Source organism: Tachypleus tridentatus, chromosome 7 (assembly GCF_004210375.1).
Source record: "Tachypleus tridentatus isolate NWPU-2018 chromosome 7, ASM421037v1, whole genome shotgun sequence".
Lineage (NCBI taxonomy): Eukaryota > Metazoa > Arthropoda > Merostomata > Xiphosura > Limulidae > Tachypleus > Tachypleus tridentatus.
Window position 1 is genome coordinate 8,952,874 of NC_134831.1, and position 22,752 is coordinate 8,975,625.

A 22,752-nucleotide genomic window follows, 5' to 3' on the forward strand; every position below is an offset into this window, starting at 1 on the left:
CCTCTATTGTACATTGTAACATACTTAGTACACATATAAATGCTTCAATTATGTGTTTCAATGCTCTTACGTCTAGGTAACTATCCATTTCATCTATGGAACTATTTTTGTTGGTTCCTCAGTTGAAATTGTTAACTTCTAGATAACGTACTTAGTAACTTAGTTACTAACTTTTGTGAAAATATTTTCATGAAAGAATGGCACATTCCAAAAACATTGCGATCACCTCAGATTTTGATTGGTTCATTGGGATAACTACAATGTTCAATGAATTTCGTTTCTTGTTTCTTTTCGTTTCGCATTACTTAATATAAACTAACATTTTTAGTGTTCTTGGTATTTTATCCCTATGAAAGAGTTAATAAAAAATAGAAAAATAAATCATGACGTCACTACGTGATTAAAATAGATGTGTGTTGTTTATATAATCTTTGTAAAATGTTTTATATTGTTCGTTTTTGTTTATCTTCATCTGTCTTATTAGACTAAATCATTAAAACTAACTGAGGTTGTTATTGATGTTCAAGAAACCGAATGCAACATTATTTGATTTGTAATATGAATGTCACAGAGCAGCACTAACCAGGTCTGGTCCATAAAATCTGGTGTTCGGAACTTTCATATTCCGCTTTTATACAAACGTATTAAAGTTTTAATGGCTTACATAATGCTTCCTCATAGATAAGCCACGCATTTCTGTTTAACTGTAAGGTATTTTACTTTTAATCTACTTCTCTTTGATCATCACTTATAACATAAGCAAATATTTAAACTATAACAGATTAAAACTACATAATTAATTCTTACACATAGCAGAAATTCACAATGAGTTCGTCTCTATTTAATGTTGTAATTAGCAATTACTGAACATTTAAAACGAAAATGGCAAATAGAAAAATTTATAAGAGTGGAAATATTTTGTTGTATTGTTTGTTCTGGTTTGTTCCTTTCTATTAACAAATTCTTTTAAACCTTGTCATTAATTCATTATTCATCACACTGTGTCAACTGTTATCATCAAAAGAATCGAAGCCCGGAGTTTCAGCATTTATACACTTTAAAACTATAAACTGAACTACCACGTTCGTGTAGGGATTGAGCGCCGAATTTTAAACTTCCAAGTCTTCAGCCTCAGAGATGAGCTACAAATGAGAAAATGTGTGTATTAGCGATAGCAAAAACAAATTGAAATGTCAGAAAGTGTCATAAAATACTTACACCCAATCATCGTGTTGCAGTTTAAAAGGTGACATTTTTGTTCACACGAAAGAGTCTCGTCTTTAATATTGCAGATCAGTAAGAGTAGCCGCTATGGAAGTGCCATAAAATAACCGACAGTTCTGAGATAATTCTTGGACATCCTGACGTCGACCACAGAAATTGTAATGGAATACTGACCACAGAAAACTGGATCTTTTAAAGGCTTGGAACAGCAAATTTTCTTTGAATTCACTTGTAGAAAAATCTCAAAGAAGCTGCACAACGTCTCGAGTCATATTCGAGTAATTCTCAGAAAGTCCTAATGTAGCTATTCTGTTATTAATTTTTTTTAAATAAGTGTTTTCTTCAGTGCCATCTCCCTGTATAAAAACCTTAAATGGATGAATATGATAGGCCTGGCATGACCAGGTGGGTTAAGGCGTTCGACTCGTAATCTGAGGGTCGCGAGTTCGCATCCCCGTCGCGCCAAACATGCTCGCCCCTTTTAGCCGTGGGGGCGTTATAATGTGATGGTCAATCCCCTATTCGTTGGTAAAAGAGTAGCCCAAGAGTTGGCGGTGGGTGGTGATGACTAGCTGCCTTCCCTCTAGTCTTACACTGCAAAATTAGGGACGGCTAGCACAGATAGCCCTCGAGTAGCTTTGTGCGAAATTCAAAAACAAAACAAACAAACAAAAATGAATGTCATCACGACATAATTATCATTCCTATTTCTGTTTTCAAATAATTATTTTAATTATAACACTAATATGAAACTTATATCCTTTAACGTTACTATACACTCTTTGACTTACGTTTAATGTCTTTTAATTTAAACCTATCCACTTTCACTCTAGATTGAACAAGTACGTGTGCAAGTACTATTTGAAATACACAGGAAATACTCCAATACTCAGTAGGTTCAAAATTCTTCAAAATAATTACTTACACAGTTAGTTCATGTAAAGAAAGGCGCGTACTTGCTGTAAGAGGTAGATGTGAAAGCTTGTAGCTTGCAACCCTAAAAACCGGGTTTCGTCACCTATAGTGAGCACAGAACGAATAGCCTATTGGGTAGCTTTGCCCTTAACAACAAGCAACCGAATAAAAATTTAATTCGCATTTTGCTCTAAAACTTATTTTGTCGTGTTTTCTCCTGGGGGGTTACATTTTATATCTTATCATAGTTGTCATCCGCAGCCCTCTAGTGAACTCTTCTGGCTTCCTAATCGGAAAATAACTGGCTGAAGTTTGAAGCAACCAAAAGAATAAAATGAACACAATGCAATTTTAGTCACCGCCAGCTACATATAAAAATATATATTTTTGTTAAACCGTGAGTCGCATGTACCAGAATAAACAAAAACTCGAAAATGATAAACCGAACGTTTGTTTTACCTCATGAGTTCAGTTCTTTCATGTCTTCAACATCTATGGTCATTCCTTAAGATACAAATAAAATAAAATATACAGTTGTTCAAAGCGACTACACATCAAATGTGAATGAATACGCATGTGCAACATTTAGGATGATTTTGTCTGTTATAGCTGTATTTATTTCAGTATTCATTTGCTTATTAAATAATACGCGAACATACTTGAATTCTTGATTGTTGAATTTCACACTAATCTACACTAGCTAGCTCTAATTTTGCAGTTTACAAAAAAAAAAAAAAAATGAGACAGCCAGGTGCCACAAACTAAAAGACTAATTATTGGACTATTTTTTGTTTACCAACAAATAGTGGAATTGATTGTCAATTTATAATGCTTGCACAATAAATAAATTATGAACTAGGCGCTCTAATAATCAGGCCATGCTAGGAATATTACGTAACATACTCGTGTCTTCCTTGTCTTTGTTATTTTGTCTTAACACATGTTGCTACATCCTAAGCAATCCTTGATTAGCAAATGAATAATTTTTCGTACTGTATGTTTTTATCAAATAAACAAGTGTGTTTAATTGATACAGTTCTGAGTTAAAACATCTCATAGTAACTAAATTTATATTCTGTAAAAAGCACACACAAAACTAAAAATATTCAAAGATCTTGTAACAATAATTAAGTGATAGCTACTTACATACCGAATAATTTATGCTATTTATTTAATTCTCTAAATTAGAAGACGGAACAACTTGCACAAAACTTTATAATGAAAGAATTTTACAAATGTACGAACTTTCGTTTCAGGCTGTGCCAATGTTCACTTATGTTACTTTTAAATGATAATTCATTTATTTAAGTTATGTCAGTTTATATTTAAAAAACTTATTTGTAAGATTCGAAAAAATATTCGATAAACAATATAAAGATCGAGAAACAAGATACAATTATCAGAGAGAAATAAAATATATATTTCGTTACTTGTTGGTCCTTGTTCTAGTAGAGTACAAACAACAAGAAATGTTTGTCGTATAAATATACTTTACAACTTATAATGGTATTGAAATATGCATTATTATTGATGTTATTTTTTAACGGTCCCTAATTTTAAAATGATGTGTGAGAAAAGAAAGCAAGTCAGTTTCATCTATTGTAATTTCCGACTCGTTACGAACAAATAACATGTTTGACGTCATATTCCCACCGCTTCTTCTTTGTGGGTAATTGGGTATGTTGAATTTTAAATACCCAAGAGGGTCACGCACACAAGACAACCAAACCGCTGACAGTTTGCTTGTTTCTTTTGATTTTCATGCAAAGTTGTACTAGGGTTCTCTGCGCTCTCCGTCCCAAATTTAGTAGACTACGCAAAGAAACTAGTCATCTCACCTAATGCCAACTCTCGGACTAATCTTCTACTAACGAATAGTAGGATTAACCGTCACTTTATGACGCCCCACCGCTGAGAGAGCAAGCATGTTTGCTTAGCGAATAGTTTAGATCTCCCAATCCACCGATTGGGATTCTGACCACCAATCGACTAGCGTGTTACAAACTCTTTCTTTTACAATAACACGATTAAAGGAATAGATTTTTCTTAGTAATTCCTATTTGTCCTTTAACTAAAATGTTAACTTTCATCATGGTCGTATAGTATTTATAGATAAAACATATTACTTGGATTTTACCGTGTAAAAAATAGTAGGAACCATAACAGTAGGACAAAAAAATATCAAAAATATTATCTGTGGCACAGTTCATTCTAAATTTATTCTTTTCGATCGTCGTGATCCATTTCAACTTGATCAAAACTGATATAAAACTTATGTTACATATATGACTAAAAGTAGTATTAAACAGTTTTCCAAATACAGAAAAAGCTCCGAGCATTACAGAGCACCTGCCACACATTAGACAAAGTTTCCTTGATGAAATATTCTTAAAAACCTTTGCACTGTATTAATGGTGTTCATCAAAGGTGCTTAAGAATATGTTGACAACATTCTATTTCATTTAAATTTATCGTAGCCATTAAAAAGATATTTAAATTTCTATACTGAAAAGTTTTCCAAATTAAATTAGGGCTATTAATCGAAGGAACTTGCTTTTAAAGCGACGAAGTTACTGCTTTCTCGACACAGTTTCCTTCCTATATATATTTTTATAGTGAAGAACAAAAGGTTTTACTTTTAGAAGTCTTCCACTGATTCAAATAAATAAACAGCAAAGAAACCTCTATTACTTTTATTAGAGTGAGAATCAGTGAAGTTTTTTTTATTTTTTTTTAATTTCGCACAAAGCTACTCAAGGGCTATCTGTGCTAGCCGTCCCTAATTTGGCAATGTAAGACTACAGAAAAGGCAGCTAGTCATCACCACCCACCCACCGCCAACTCTTGGGCTACTCTTTTACCAACGAATAGTGGGATTGACCGTCACATTATAACGCCCCCACGACTGAAAGGGCAAGCATGTTTGGTGCGACGGGGATGAGAACCCGCGATCCTCAGATTATGAGTCCCACGCCTTAACCCACCTGGCCATGCCGGGCCGTAATCAGTGAAGTAGTAAGCTTTGTAATAATAACCAAAGAAAGATTAAGCAAAAAATAAAAACAAGAATATAAAAAAATTGTAAGTTTTAAAAAGAGGTAGGTAATGTAACGATCAAGAATTGAGCCCATAACCACAAATTTATTAAATTTAGTTTCTTGTTTGGCAGCTTAATACATTTATCTGTAAACCTAAGTAAGGATAATTATTTTATATTTTATCTATCAATATAGAGCTCCATCAGTTGGCTTGAAAAGATATTTCAGTAAGTGCTTGATGTGTTCACTATCTACATTATATCTTTACATAAATATATTTGAATTGGAATATCAAATGCGGATATCCTTAGACCAGTGAAATAAACTGTAAAAATCTTTAAGAGATAGTCCTAGCCGTCTATGCGCTAGCCCAGCTGACGGGAACAAGTAAGTAGTAGATAAAAAAGTTGCTGTTTTAGAAAGTTTTTGTAGTTATACCGGAAATGTTAACGACCTTTTTTGCGTATTAATAGTATACATGCGTTGAATACATTGAATGATCAATGTTTCGCTCAGGTATTCAACAATTTTGCAGAGCGAGCATCATTTGTAAATCTTGTCGTCCCTACTATTAAGCACTACCGTAATTAAAATAATCTTTGTATCAACACAAATATGTTCATTATATCAGAATAAATGATGAAGTGCTTAACGTTTTCAGAAGCTTTTATTTAAAATAACATACATAACATATCAGTGCCAAGCTTACTAGTATTTAAGTCTTTGCTTTTTATTGTATTTACATTGTACAACTGTAATTTAGTTATTATTACTATATCATATTTTTATGTTTCAAGGAACTGAAATTACTGAATGATTATTCTTATTGTCCAGAATAACACCTCATCCGCTGCAACCGAAATTCATGTGACGTCATTTTGTGACCGTGCCATCGTGACACGTGAAAAACAAAAAAAAAGTTTCATTTAAAAACAAAACAAACTTGTGTAGTAAAGACAAACATGTCTCTCTATTTATTATTATTTCAAACTGAGGTGGATGTGGCATTCCGTTCACCAAACGTGGCTCTTCTTGGCTAGAAATAATGAAAAACAAAATTAATACTCCGTATCTCATATGAAAGTCCAAGATTTGTATATCTCTAGATATACAAACACCTATAAACATGCACTATGATATACCCATTGTGAGGGTGACATTAATCTATCATAAATTTCAAAAATAAGGAACTATATAAATTCATCCACAGTGTGTCTTCCAACTGTAATGTACGATCTTCTACAGCTTATTCTACTTTTCTTCTTAAACTAAAAATAAAACAATGTCTCGTTTGGTGGAACAAGTCGTATCATGAGCTTCCAATAAAATATAACATTAAAACGCTGAACTAACACAAGTTGAAGTTATCTGTGTTCAAGACTTGCAACACTAAAAATAATGAATTGTTGAAGCCAAACAAAGTTTTTTTTTCTTCTATTTATCGTATCGTGCACATAAAACATTAAATCAGGCTATGTGCCAGGAAACCTCTAACGTTCATTTCCTACTGCTGTAGTACAAGATTTATGTTCAACATACCTTGGAACTAAAGGTTTCCATTAAAGGGGTCTCTGCTGTTACATGACTTTCTTCGTCTTCATGTTCAACTTGTATCGCATGCGGTTGCACTTGTTTAAAAATATCAATCTGCGCATGCTCTTTAGGAGAATCTTGACGTTTACCCTGTTGTGCAGTTGGAATTTTGGGTAGAGATAATTCAGCATGTGTGACTCCCTGCTGTCGCTAAAGTGAAATGATTGATTAATCTTACTTTGTTTATCGTGAATGCCGTAAAAACTTCTTTAATGCGTATGAATAACCGTACAGATGATATACAATTAATAATTTAAAACAAAACAAACTTTTCTTCTCTCCATATTTACAAGCAAGTGTTCGTGTTTAAAGTTACCAAGTAGCTCAAGAAATTAAATAATTCATAATCAGAGTTCACAACCTACAAAAACTGTACTTTGTAAACAATTAAAGTTCAAAAATGTATTTCAAAAAGAAGGAGAAACGTCTTTGAACTTCAGAAAAACGTATTTTAATATATCAGTAATTTCTTTTATGTCTTTGTCAAAACTTCAGTTAAGACTTCGCATCTTTATTGTACTTGAAACAGAAACATATGTTTGAAGTGTATCATATCTCACATTATTCGGCACGTAAACAACAGCGTTGATAAAACTAACGTCAAGTCTGAGCTCATAAAGAGGATTAATTTTCAAGTTGAAAATCAAGTGAAAAAACAATTACTTCTGCACAAAGAATATAAATCACAATTATAGTATAAAATAAAATATAAATAACGTTTTTGTGAGTAAAATACGAAACTGTACTGTTCTACGGTGTTACTTTCTATCTATTACACAGAAATATATATGTATATATTGTACACTAAACCTATGAACTAGTCAGCGATATACAAAATATATATTAATGTTAAACAGTATTCGCTTCCGAATTAATAAGAACATCAAAGAGATGATGGATGTGCAGTATCTACGAGGCGTATATCACATCAGACATTCTAATGATGTCGTTAAAAATGTTTTATGAAACAAATGTAAATAGTATGGAAAGTTCGAGATATTTGTCAAAATAGATAGGTTATGTAAATCCGGGATACATTATCTATGTAAAATCTAAGACGTGACAGAAGTTGAAGGCTTCAATCCTCTTACGTGGAGTACTATATAAGCTAATGCAAGTTTTGAATCTATGACACTGAAATAAACTGAGTCTTTTAAAGATACCATTAACTTTGTTATGAATAAGAACAAAACTATTAATCCTTCCTTACAGGTTATGAGAAGCTTATCATTATTAGTTCCCGGATGTTTGATAGTTATAATTAATAGCTTTAACTTACTTATTTCCTAAAATTATTTTCGAACTGTCCAGATTATAATAATTAATCTTAACTTTAACAGAAAGAATAACTCCGTCATCAAAGTGGAAAATCTTATCTGAGTTCCACGATATTTTCACTCAGTTACGTCTGCTAATTGAATTGACTTACTGTAACCTGAAATTAATTTTAAGGTATCCTTGGAAAACCAACTGATTAACCACCTACTACATACAGAAGGAATCGATCCCACTTAAACGATTTATTTCTTGGAGCTCACCATTGTGTTTCCGACTAGAATGATATCATGAGCTGTAACTTCTGGTCGAGTTTTACTGTATCCTTGTTTGTGTAATAGAACTCCATCTTTATATAGTGCTTCACTTCGGACTGAAGGACAAAGTGGGATATCTTAGGTTATTATTTACAAAATATTTCTTTTCACTTCCTTTACTTCTGGGTTAATATATCAATTCATATCAGTTGAATAAATACTTTACAAATTTGAAAATGTTTTTAAGGCGTAACCTAACACCATAGATATAGTAGATATAATTAATTTACAGCTTACTGTAAGTACATTTTATGGTGTTAATTCATGAAAATTTCTGATGTTTAATTACAGGACACTAAATATATTTAGGAAAAAATAAAATTAATGAAACTTAATTAATAGAGCACGTTTCTAAGATAAAAATCGTTACAAGCAATATTGTAGTTAAAAGACAAATCTGGACTGCTATAGTTGATATAGAATTACGTTACTGCTGAGTATTGGTTACAAAAGTTAGTCTAACGTTACCATGTGGATCAATGGCTATCGCTGGTATAACGTCAGGTTCTCTCGAGTCTGTTGTTTCCACATATTCATCTGTCTCTTTTTGGAGTAACGTGTGATTCCTTGGGTTAAATAAATACATGAGAAACATCTTTATATAAGTGCTTAGAAAGGAAGAAAATAATTTAAATATCTATGAAACGTCACTAGAAAGTACCGAAACAAGAAAGTAACTTTATGTATATATTAATTTTCGAAAAGATTGCTGACTTGTGGTTTGCCCGATGGACTCCACGTCTGAGGTTTGGTGTTTCATACTCCATCATTAGAGCGATGGCCAAATCTACTTGTGGCGAGTATTGAGTAGCTGTTTGAAAAATTAATTTATTTGTTTGATGGCGAAAGATGGGTAATGAAGAATGAAATACTATGTTTAATAAATATAGACCAGCTGGAAGTTGATGAGCGTTTGGTACTTGAATGAAAGCAGACAACTGTAAATCAAAGTACCTTTATTTTATTATTGAGGATACCATATTTGGAGCGGGTTTAGTAGCTGTATGAAAGTTGATGACAATGATTCACAATAACACTGTGTTATTATTATGAAGGGGATCACATCTGAGGTGCATTTAGTAGCTGTATGAAAGTTGATGACAATGATTCACACTAACATCACATTATTATCAAGGTGGCCACATTTGAGGTGTGTTTTGCAGTTGTTTGAAAACCGAAGACAGTAATTCACAGTAATTTGACGTTACTTATTAGGTAGGTCATATTTAGAGCTGTTTGATAGCACTATGAAAGCTAATGACAATAATTCATAGTAAGAAGCACTAAATAACACTATGTAACAAATTTTTACTTGTTCTTGTTCCTGGGCAGAAAATGTTATTTTACAATTGCTTATGCTTAAAGTAAATGGAAAAGACCTATTTTTCTCTTCAAACTTTGCTTTTATAACCTGGTTAATAAAATTTTCAAATTTACCCATTTTCAAGAACATTCCAGGCAGATTCAGTGCTGAGTAGCTGATAGAGACTTTTCTCGAACTTTCAAGAATTTTCAAGAACTTTCTAGAATATTATAGAAATTACAAGAATTTTCTGGAATGTTGTAGAACTTATGAGAATTTTCTAGAACTTTCCATATATATACAGGGACCCACCACTCACCATTTCAGTTTAATTCTATCTGCCTAAATGAACACATAAACCTATCTGATTTTATCAGAGATAGCATCAAGAAGCTGCAAGCATTCTCCAGACGCATTCTGCTATGTATGTGGCCAATTTAACAAGAAAAGAGCGAAAAAGTGCCCTGTGGCAGCATCTGCTAAAATGTGTGAAGCCTTCAAAGCATATTTCAGCATGCCTGTCGGGAATCAAGACAAACCCTGGGCACCTTATTTTACTTGTGAGCACTGCAAAAAAAAAACAAAAAAAACTCTAGAAGTTAAGACGGACAATGTTTGCTTGTTTGAACTGTAAGATTTTATATTATACAAATTTTAGACCTTTTAAAACTTAAATATCTGGTGGACCTCCAAAAGGTGGTATTCATACCACTGCACATACAATTGGATCTTATGAAACAATTTGTCACAGCTCTTGATAAAGAGTTTCCAACCTTCAACTACCTTCGAGACTTCTTCCCTAAGCTGTATGAGGCAAAAGTCAAAGCTGGTGTCATCGTTGGACCACAAATAAAGAAGATCCTGGAGTGCACAGAATGCTCCAATAAGCTCAGTAGAAATGACAATGCTTGGGGCATCTTAGTCCCAGTGGTTTGGGGCTTCTTGACCAATCACAAGGTCAAAAATTATGTGGAACTGGTTGAGGCAATGATGAAGAACTACGGCAAAATGGGCTGCAGGATGTCCCTCAAAGTCCATATCCTTGACGCTCATCTTGATAAATTCAAGGAGAAAATGGGAGGAAACCCAGAGAAGCAAAGCGAACGCTTCCACTAAGATATACTGGACTTTGAACACCGCTACCAAGGAGCGTATAACGAAAACATGACGGTAGACTATATTTGGGGAATGATACGTGAAAGTTATTTACATTACAGTCGTAAATCTCTAAAAACTACTCACTTCTAAACAATTTTGTTCATTTTTGTATAACTTTAGTATAAATACATGTAAATCTTAATTCATGTGTTGTTTTATTCAGACCTTATGTAAGCGAAAATGTGCAAAATTGCCCGTTTTTACATAGAAAATAAGTTAATTTTTAAATTTCATTATCTAGGTCACAAAAGCAAAGTTTGAAGGGAATAAAGGTCATTTTCTGTACTTTTACAACATAAGCATGTAAGGAATAACACATACTACCATGAACAAAATTTTTATTACATAGTGTTATTTGTTGGTATTAGCAGGGATTCTATCTTATATCTAATTCACTTTATTAAAGCAGTGTTATATTATTTAGAGTAAACATAATTTACTACAAAACGTACGATTGAGAATATGAAACTTGTATAGTTTTTCTTTCTTTCTGATATTCGTTAAAAGGTACAAGGGCTACTAGCTCTAGCCATATTTAATTATAAACTGATAAAACTATAAATATGGAAGGTAGTAATGTAAACACGGTCAGGTCTTGACTTATTTCTATTTGACCAAACACTTGAATGTGAACACATAACACACTCCCCGGCCTAAAATTTGTAATACGGTTTAGGCAGTGATGGAAACATAAACTATAATTCGCAGATTTTTGTGTGAAACGCTTACTTCTGTAAAACATTCATTTCAAGTACATCCCACTTTGGTTTGCAAATCTTAATTACTATTTTCGGTTATATCCAGTATTTTAACGAGTCTTTAGTTCGTTCTATAGGTATACATCTGATGTTCGTGATCTAATGAGAACGAACCAACTTGTAGTAAGTACCAATGAATAATGGTTTGGTTTGCTTGTTTATGAATTTCGCGCAAAGCTACACGAGCCTTATCTGCGCTAATCATCTCTAATTTAGCAGTGTAAGACTAGACTGAAGGCAGCCAGTCATCATCTCCCACCGCCAATTTTTTGGTTACTCTTTTACTAACAAACAGTGGGATAAACTGTTACATCAGCTGAAAGGGCTAGCATGCTAGCATGTTTGGTGGGACGGGGATTCGAACCCGCAAACCTCACACTGCGAATCGAACACTCTAACCACGTGATCAGGCCCAGCCAACAGGTGCATAAAAGGATAACTTACCAGCAGATTTCTAGTAGCTTAATCATTGGTAGTTAGGTATTTTCCATCACACCAAATTAGAATTACAGATATCTATCTATCCATTATACCTTAGTTCTGCTTTAAGTGATATTTAAGTTCAAAATACTAAAACAAACAAAAAAGACAGATATGTTGAATCGAAATTACAGAAAACAGTTTGTCAGACAAAATATATAACCTGACATTGTGGAAAATCTTTATCCGTCAGAAAATAAAACGTATCGTGATATTGTTTTGAAATTAAAATATAAATATTTTTCTACCGATTTCTTTTCCTTAACAGTTTTTATTAACCAGAGTAAATGTTTATCATGTCTGTAAATTTACTTTATAAACAAACATATTGATTGTAGTTAAATTGGCTTCGTCTTAAGTGCAACCAGCAGGTTATGCACCATCTTAAATCAATTATAGTAAACTTGCTTTTCTTGAAATGGATCACCTCCAAGATGAATAAGCTAGTATTTCTTTTCTATAGAACGACAATATATCTAAAGGGTAATTATGTGTCGTAAAGTAATAAGTATTCGAAAACGACAAAAAGTAATTCGTTTTTTTTTATTATAAATTAGAGAAAACAAGTGGTTTTATATATGATGCCTTAGAAGTTCAACTGTATATTGGCAGGGGACTACGTTTACAAGACCAATGTAATTAACTATGAATTTTTGTTTGGGGGAATGTTTGTTATTTTGTAGTCATGATGAAAGTAATTACTAGTTTCGCATCTATATAGTCTTGTCAAATTTGAATCAAAGCAATTTAAAAACCGAAGACAAACTCAGTTTCTATTGTTAAATATCAAAACATCAACTGATTAAATATCGATCAGAAATTACTGTTAATAGATTTATTATAAGTAATACACTTTCCATAGATAAATAATATTCCAGAGTTAGCTTTCAACGTATTCTAGGACAAGTATCTTCTCTTCTTCTCTACCATTCGAAATTTTCGGTACATTTAAGTCTCAACCTTTTAATTGCGAGAAGATTGGGTTTTCAGATTTATGAATTATTTAGCTTCAATACATGTTTATTTTGTCATGTTGTTGACAGTAACTTCGTATGTTTTTATTATTTATTCCCAAAATATTTTCAAAATCTTATTTACTTACTCATGCTTTATTTCGTCATGCACGTAAATGTGACGTAATCCGATTTTTGAACCAAAATATTTCTTTAAATGGAATTTTTTTGAAAGCAACTTCCGACCAAGAAATTCATTTTGTTGAAATTGTTAGAATAAAAATCTGTACAAAAGTAGAAACGTGGCCGTGCCTTTCGCATAGCTTAAACTATTCATGTTTTCTGAACATAATTCCCTTTCAGACATTAATAAAAAAATCAAAACTTACCAATTCATGGCTGTATGTTACATTTATGCGTTTAAACATACCAGTTTATCTCCAATTACACCTTACTTCAATCTAAACAACAACATTGTGAAGTAGTTGTACTTTACTTGAGCCTAGACAATAATCTTGTGAAAAGGTTGTATTTTATTTCAACCTCAACAACAATCTTGTGAAGTAATTAGACTTTAATTCAACTTTAACAATAATTTTGTAAAGTAGGTACACCTACTTTTCCGTAAAAAGACATTAACAGTTAAAGAAAATTCCCCCTACTGTTATACACTGATGTACGAAATGTAAGAGAAAGCAGCTGTGTTGTTTCTAACTTGGTGTACTTATAAATAAAGGCCTATTTATTTTTGAAACATTAGGACAAAAGTAGAACACGTGGGTATAATTAATCTGCCTCTGTAGCCAATGGTTCCATTCCAGAACCTGTACTTTAATAACGGTAGGGAAGTCGAACACTTTGATCTGTAATCAGTAAAAGCTTTAAATTAATTACAAATTGGTACGTAACCAGAAGTTCCATTGTGAAACCATTACTTTTATAAGCAACAGAAAAATCGAACTAATATTTGTTGTTTTTTGGCCACCAGACACTATAATTTAATTACTGAGTTGTAAATAAGGCGAATGGTTCTGTTAAAGAAACAATTATTTTGTTAACGATGAATAAGTAAAGCAAGCGGTTTTATCATTATTACATTATATAGTTTAATTCATATAACTAAATAATTTCTATGTGTTTATTGTATTTACGAAAAACGTGCTAAAGCTATCCATCTATCCTTTTGTTTTTGACCTCCTGTGGATGGTAGATAGTAAATAGCTATCCACGATTCACACTAAAGAACTGACTTCCATTTTAACATCTCCCTTATAGATCAAAATCGTTAACTGAGGCTCTGAAATCTAGAGAACTCTACGATAATGTAAACTTGTGTCTTGTACAATAGGTGAAGACGGATAAACCTGCGCCCTTGGGGTACAGCAGTTGATGAAGATTTTATGGTCAACACCTACAGTTTCGAAATCCGGACAGCAACTTCAGAGGCAACTTATGCCCAAAGTGACACACTACTAAGGCTGGTATTACCAACAGAAACGATTCTGCTATGCTTTCAGTTGGTGATATTTTGTTAAAGCCGAATCCAAACCTATCTGTGGGATGTTTTTTACTCTTCGAAGTTGTCCTTATCATAAAAAAAATATTTTAGGCGATATTTAATAATATATTAGTTCGATTAGTTAAAGTTACTTTTACCAAGTGTAAAGCTATTTTTATTATATACTCGATCACAGAGAGAAGTTTCCTGATATCAGGTTCTAAAAGCGTGGTTCAGCTGTTGTTTCTCCTAGACGTTTCAACTACACAATAACAGCACTTTCAGTTGATAGCTGTAGAAAGGGAGAACGTTGACGAACTGACTTGTTGGAAAGGTGGTATCCTATGACAGTGCCATGTTGAAAGCCACTGAGGTCTTCAGTACGACCCATTCTACTACCAATGTTTGTCTCCCTAGCCATGGTTGTATGCTTGATTTTAAGCACCTGTTAGCAGTGGGTGTGGCTGAAATAGCTGAACACACTAACTAGAAGGGTTGTTCACATATCTTTGCCATCTAGTGTGTGTAAAGGTGCTTATGATGTTTTGTAAAAAATCTATACGTGATGAAGAAAAAAATGATATCTTTTTCTAATTCAGCATACAGGAATTACTATGAAACATGTGAAATAATTGAAGTTAATAAAACCACCGTTGGCCTGTGTTATCTGTGACGCCTCTAATATACGACGTACATGAAAGTGCATTGAAATTTACACTTATCAAATAAAAATAAAAATAATATAGTGACTGTGTTAAACTAGAGAACCACTATTTTTCTTTTCACATAAAGCGATCCGTCTATACATAAAAAGATGTGTTTTGTAATATTAGGGCAAATATTTGTTCCACTTAACGTGAATATTTTCCTCACTTAGGTCAAATAATCAAGTAATGCTGCAGTCTGTCAACTTGAAGATCTCGAATATATTATATTCAGTTTTAAATCATATTATGATTCCATGTGTTCATAAACGTATGCTTTTCACAGTAGTATAGTAGTAACATACTCTGTTAAACAGTACTTAAGTACGTCCAGGTGGAATTGACAGTTGATATAATATACTTTCTTTACTACTTCTTGACTTAAAGTTTAAATATAATTCTAGTTGTCTCATGCGTTCAATTAGTGATGAGGTTGAAACTCAAGAAAAGGACAAATATATTAGACAAATCATGTATCTTAACCAGTCTTAAAAATCAATATTATTGATACAGCTTGTAAATATAGTTAAAACTGAGCGCCTTTTAAAATAATGTTGTTTTAAAGATATAGCAAATCCAAACAGTAGATAATATGAAAAATATCAGTTGATGATTTCAAAGTTTTGAAATGCGCAATAATTTACTGTATAAAGTTAAAAGCAACTGCCAGAGGTTATGAACCTAATATTATAGACAGAGGTTATAAACTTTAAATTATAGATCTATAACAAAACAACAACATTGCAATAGGTTATACATTTCTGAATGTACCAAATTACAGACAAGAAGTAAAGTTAATAAAAAATAAAATGTTTGTCATAAGTTCTTTTATTGTCAACAAAAATATAACGTGTTCATGAAAAAAAAACGTATTGTCAAAGAATTTTTCTCGTCAATTAAAGTTAATAAACCTTACTGTTATAGATAGAACACTTAATCATAAAGCCTTAATGGCCAGTTTCGATGTTACATCACTCTTTACAGAAGTTCCAACCACTGAAGCTTGCAAGATAGCCTTAGAACTCTATATCCGAGACCCTAACCCAACTATAGAAATTCCCAGTAACCAGTTAGCAACCCTCATAGAATTCACCACGATAAAGACAAACTTCATGTTCAACAACCAAAACTATATACAAACAAATGCAGCCAGCTCATTCATCAAAGACTCTTTTAATTTCAAGTCTAATCTAAATCAACTTAATCATAAAGCCTTAATGGCCAGTTTCGATGTTATATCCCTCTTTACAGAAGTTCCAACCACTGAAGCCTGCAAGATAGCCTTAGAACTCTATATCCGAGACCCTAACCCAACTATAGAAATTCCCAGTAACCAGTTAGCAACCCTCATAGAATTCACCACGATAAAGACAAACTTCATGTTCAACAACCAAAACTATATACAAACAAATGGCTTAAGCATGGGCAACCCAGTATCACCAGTTCTAGCCAATATTTTTATCACACAAGTTGAAACACAAGCAATTAACACAGCATTACATCCACCACTATACTGGTACAGATATGTAGATGACACGGTTGCGGGATTCAAATCTACAGAACACATACTTAATTTTTTCAATCACATTAACTCAAAACATCCCAACATTAACTTCACATGTGAACAGGAAGAAAGCAATCAAATATCATTTCTTAACCTCAAAATTACAAGAACTGACACACAATTCAAAACAGAAATCCACCGAAAAATCACCCATACTGGACTATACATTCCTTGGGACTCAGCACATGAAACAAAACAAAAACTCAACATACTAAGAAACCAAATAAACACAGCCATAAAACTATGCTCACCAGATAAAATTAACGATGAATTAGACAAAATAAAACAATACTTCATCAACATCAATAAGTTCAATAAGTTTCCTCCACAAACCGTAGAAAACATTATACGCACACACCTAGACAGAAAGCAAAATCAACCAACTACAGTAAATACAGCTCACGAATCAAAAAACCACGAAACCATATACTGCTGTATACCATATATTCCTGACATCAGCAAACAAATAACCAACATTTGGCAAAAATTAGTAACAAAATATGACATTCCAGTTAATACCAAATTTATTCAAAACCCGGCACAAAACTGAGGTCTATACTATGTAAAAACTACACTGACAAACACCACACCAACATTATTTATAAAATACAATGTGATAACTGCCACGACTTCTATATTGGAGAAACAAGTAGAAAAATGGAAACCAGATTCAAAGAACATAAAAAGTCACCTTCACACGTTTTCGAACACTGCAAGTCAAATAAACACAACATAACCATAGAAAACACTCAAATACTAAATAAAGAAACAAACATAAACAAACGCAAAATCAAAGAAGCCTTACTTATACAACAACTTAAACCCAAAATAAACCAATATAAAGGAACGCCTTTATACCTATATTAATATAATAAATAAATAAAATTATATATTCAAACATCTAATACCACCCTCTACATTTCGACACACAGTTACACAACCCCTTTCAAACATGTGGTCAGCTTCCGGTCAGTTACCTCTTTCTTTGTGAACCTGACGATGACCGAAGAAGGTCGAAACGTTGTTCGCTCTTCTATGTAAAATATTTTCTCAACCCAAACGAGCCGTTTTTGCATATATATTTCTCAACAAGTGGGTTTCTCGACATCACTGATTATTATTCCAAAACATTTTAAGTTTATACAATAATTACTGTGTATTTTACAACGTTAGTGTCGCCAACCGATTTTATGAAATCCTGGTACAGGAACTGTCAGTTGAATATATCGAGCAGATACTTACTAACAACGGTAAAGATTTGTATTCCACAATATTTGAAAGGGTTCCTACTCAAATGTTAGTGAAAGTATCCATACTACATTGTTAATGAAGGAATCCCTACTCCACTCTCAGTGTTAGTGAAAGTAATTCTAATGTACCGTCAGTTACAGTATCTTTACTTCACTGTCAGTAATATTCCTACTGCACTGTCAGTGAAAGTATTCCTACTCCACTGTGAGTGATGTCCCTATTACACTGTTAGTGAAAGTATCCCTACTCAACTGTTAATGACAATATCCATACTTTACTGTTAGTGGATGTAATCCCTACTCTAATGATAGTATTTCTACTCAAGTGTTAGTAATATTATTAGTACCCCACTGTTAGTGACAAGTTCTCTACTTCACTGTCAGTGAAATTATCCCTACTTCGCTATTAGTGAAAGTGTTCCTACCATACTGTCAGTGAAAATACCCCTACCTCACTGCAAGTGATATACCTACTCCATTGCAAGTGAAAGTAGCTCTACTGCAGTGTTTACGAAATTATTCCTTCTCAACAGCTAGTGAAAGTATCCCTACTCCACTGTTAGTGACATTATCTCTACTACACTGTCAGTAAAAGTATCCCTACTCACTCTAAATGAAAGTTTCCCTACTTGAGTGTTAGTGACAGTATGCCTACTCCACTCTTAGTGCCAGTATCCTTTCTTCACTGTCAGTGATATCTCTACTCCACTGTAAGTGATATCCCTACTACACTGTTTATGAAAGTAACCCTATTGCACCGTCAGTTACAGTATCTCTACTCTACTGTCATTGAGAGTATCCCTATTCTACTGTGGGTGATATTCCTACTCTACTGTTAAAGACAGTATCCTTACTAGATTGCCAGTGACCACCGCTAGTACAACTGTACGTCTACGGATTTACAATGCTAAAATCAGCGGTTCGATTCTCCTCGGTGGGCTCAGCAGATAGCCTGATGTGGCTTTGCTGTGTGAAAAGACACACACACACACACACACACACACACACACATTGCCAGTGAAAGTATCTCTACTATACTTTAGATCTGAAACGAATCCTTGTTTTTTACGGTTAAAATTATTTTCCATTGTTAATAATTTCTCTCACTTTTTACACAATACATTTTGCTTTCTGTAGTTTTACTTTTTAGTTGTTGACCGTTTACATTCAATGGTATGCAAATATACAAAACGTTTCATTTTCTGTTGTTTTATTTTTACTGTTTAATCTATCTTGGGACTGTTTATTTAAACATAAAATTTAATATTAGATTTACCTACACTTGGACTAAGTAAAGAAAAGCGATACAAAGTTGATGTATGGAAGCTTTGCGTGAAAAGAAGAGAGTTTGATAACAATAGATCATTATAAAACTAAGACATACATACGATACAATTATCGGACTACAAGCAAGTCAGGTTGTCTATCATACATACATACACTTAAACATATAAAAAATACTGCATACTTACTTATCAGCAACTGTTCCTTCGGTTGATTCTAAAAATACCAGAAAAGGTAGGGTGAGATTTAACTTCGAAAATGTCATTGTAAACAAAATAATATATGAAGTTACCAACCGAAAAAAGTTAACTAACCCTTTCATTTTTTGTCAGTTTTTACACAAGATTCGAATAGGAAGAAATGTCTACGCCAAATCCTGAGTTCAGATCGAAAGCTAATGTGGAAATACACAGAGGTTTGCTTGAATAAAGCCATATTATGTACTTAGTAAGACGTAATATACTAAAAAGGCGAGCTTTATAAAGACCGAGATGGTGCTTAAAATTCGAAACTTTCATAGTTTTCAAAGTTTCCTTTCCCAAACTATCAAGTAATCTCTTTCTAATTAACTGTATTTTGATACTATGATGGCAATAGACCTCGCTTACATTAACAACATTCGTAAATCACAGTATTACTTAACACCATTAATGATAAAAACAATTAAAGCAAACATTGGACATGACAATTATACACATAATGGTTAAGAAACGTCTTGTTACGCTACAGATTGATAAATAAAGTATATAATAGTTTAAAAGGTAACATTTTGTCTGCTTTTACCAGCTTAGGCCTAAATCACAATTCAATGATTCTTTCCAATCAATCGTCAGTTTGTCAATGTTCTTCACGACAAAATTCGGTTCTGTTATTATATTTACAGAACCACTCCTGTGTGAGTATACAGATACCAGAAACAGTGCATTAAATAAAGCAGAATTTGGTGTCCCAACAAGGCTCTGTAACTAAATCACTGGATCCACAAACTTGAACTTCCTAGATATTCAGCAGATGGAAGCTGAGAATGTTGCATTCGTTTTATAATAAAGCCACATTGAACTATCTGCTGTGTCCACCGAGAAGAATCGAACCTTTGATTTTAGCATTGTAAATCCATAGATTTCCAACTTTCCCATCGCGGGGGACCTGAGATAGGAAACCGTCCAGTGCTTTGAGAAAGAAAAGAACTAGTCATACAAGACCAGTACTCCAATAACCGAGATATTTGGGCCTAATAACACTCAGGAAACAATTAAGGAACCTTCTGAACGCGTGCATGGCAAATGGCGAAGTGTGTTGAGGTCGGAAGGGTTCATGTGGAGATGGTATAAAACCTGAGAGTATCGGTAAACAACTTGTATTAAAAAACTCGTGCATTAAATTAATAAAAAAAGACGTAAAACTCGACCTCTGGACTATTATTAGTTGACTATACTTTTGGGTAATTCTAGTTTAATTCATTGTACTAAAACCTGCACTTCATATAATTTAAAAATTATATAATGCTTCAAGGGACATTTGAGTTTTCCTAAAGCAAACTTAAATATGTTTAAAACTGTTGCGCAAAATATCATTGAAAGTAAAAATTCACGATGAAGGTATTTGTAATAACATTCTTGTTTTAATTCTGGAGTTTCTCCCATTAACGAGACAATTCTGAAAGACCTCAGAGATCATGTGAAAACATCAAAATCATGTTCAATAGTTTAAAATATCATTTAGTGAACAGGTGGATTATGTAACAGTTTATCCGTTCAGAAAATCTCATTTAGTGTTAAGAAGAATGTCAACGGTTCTTCCATCCATAAAAGGTCATTTTGTGACCAGTTGGGTTGTGTAACTGTTTCTCAATTTATGAGTTAGATGGATTGTATAACATTAGGATTGTGTAACAACATAATTACCCAGAAAATGCTGCCAGGCATGGCCAGGTGGTTGAGGCACTGGACTCGTAATCCGAGGATCGCGGGTTCAAATCCCCGTTACATCAAACATGTTCGCCCTTTCAACCGTGGTAGCGTTATAATGTTACATTCAATCCCACTATTCATTGTTAAAAGAGTAGCCCAAGAGTTGGCAGTGGGTCATGATGACTAGCTGTCCTCCCTTTCGTCTTATACTCGTGTAACTTTACGCGAAATTTAATACAAACCAAACCAGAAAATGCCTTAGGGATTAGCTGGATTGTTTTTTTCTCTTCATTCAGAAAAATACAGTCTGGTGGCATAATGCATTTTTTAACAGTTTTTACATTTAGAAACCACTTTGTCGACGATTTTTATAAGTTAACCAATTACATCAATCAGTATTAAACTTAACAACTGAAGCAAAGCAATAAGTAATTTATCAAAATATTGATATATTTCAGTAACTTATCTAATCTCTAAACTTTGCATCTTTGAATAATTTACACGACTGATCTTCAGCTCGTGAACATTTCACGAATTAATTAAAGATACTACAAAAAAGATAGATATACACAAATTCGGGATTGAATCCATACATAACTGGATCATCTTCACCATTACCACTTTATGAATAACATTAAATCTGGCTGTCTTTATCTTAATATTTCGTCAATGTCAATATTTCGTCAATAGTTTTCAACTTACCTCTTTTACCTCTGTTACTTCTTAATCTCATGATTGTTACGATAATCACTGCAGCAAAAACCAAAGTTAAAACGGTTCCAATTACAGCTCCGATAAGTGGACTAATAATGGGTCCGTGATTACGCTCTGTCAAAAACCAAATAAGGAACATAAAACTTAGGCTTTAAATTACTTCTTGGATTTAAATAAGAAGTGCTGTTTTTGTTTAGAAACAAGACTCAAACTGAACAATGTATCTTATGACTTGATCATTGGATTGGTTAAAAGAAAACAATTAACAATGGGGTCTGTTATTGGAATTTGTAACACGTGGTTAGTTTTTAAAACATATGTCACAATATATTTCCAATGTTTTGATTTAATGTAGTAAACATTGGTACGTATGCAAACTTATACGTCAAGAACGCGTTTATCGATTTGGCGTATTTTGAGTTTCTTTATTCATTTTCTTGTGTTCGCCCAAATCCCCCTTTCCCAAGAACGTTCAGCGATAATTTTGAAGTCCATTGCATAGTTTTTTGCTTGACAAAAAACCCAAACAAAACAGTTACGCAAAGCTAGTCAATAAATATCTGCGCTAACCGTCTCAAATTTTGAAGCTATAGATGAGATTGAAAGCAACTAGTACATAGCCCTCATGCCGCCCTTTGGGCTGAAATTAACTGACCGAATAGTGAGATTTCGCTGTCCATCTTATAACTTATACACGGCCTCATAAGTGCGGAGCGCAGTTGTTGCAATATCAAGACGGGAACATATGATGTACACACTTACAACCTTCATCCACACTGTGTGAAGATCTTTACACACGGTTGTGGAAGTATGT

The 22,752-nt window shown here is 33.2% G+C and overlaps 1 protein-coding gene across 1 annotated transcript in view; it reads right to left on the reverse strand.

The window, feature by feature from the left end:
• Positions 1–5,875: 5,875 nt before the first annotated feature.
• The window catches only part of LOC143255063 (protein turtle homolog A-like), a 117,582-nt gene continuing 100,705 nt past the window's right edge, over positions 5,876–22,752 (reverse strand). The window contains exons 9-14 of the mRNA XM_076510112.1: positions 21,927–22,052; positions 19,503–19,530; positions 8,831–8,928; positions 8,309–8,418; positions 6,717–6,920; positions 5,876–6,213 (exon numbers count right to left, since the gene is read on the reverse strand). Coding sequence (XP_076366227.1) covers positions 6,163–6,213; positions 6,717–6,920; positions 8,309–8,418; positions 8,831–8,928; positions 19,503–19,530; positions 21,927–22,052 — 617 coding nt within the window. The 3' untranslated portion in view covers positions 5,876–6,162. The remainder of the gene's footprint in view (positions 6,214–6,716; positions 6,921–8,308; positions 8,419–8,830; positions 8,929–19,502; positions 19,531–21,926; positions 22,053–22,752) is intronic.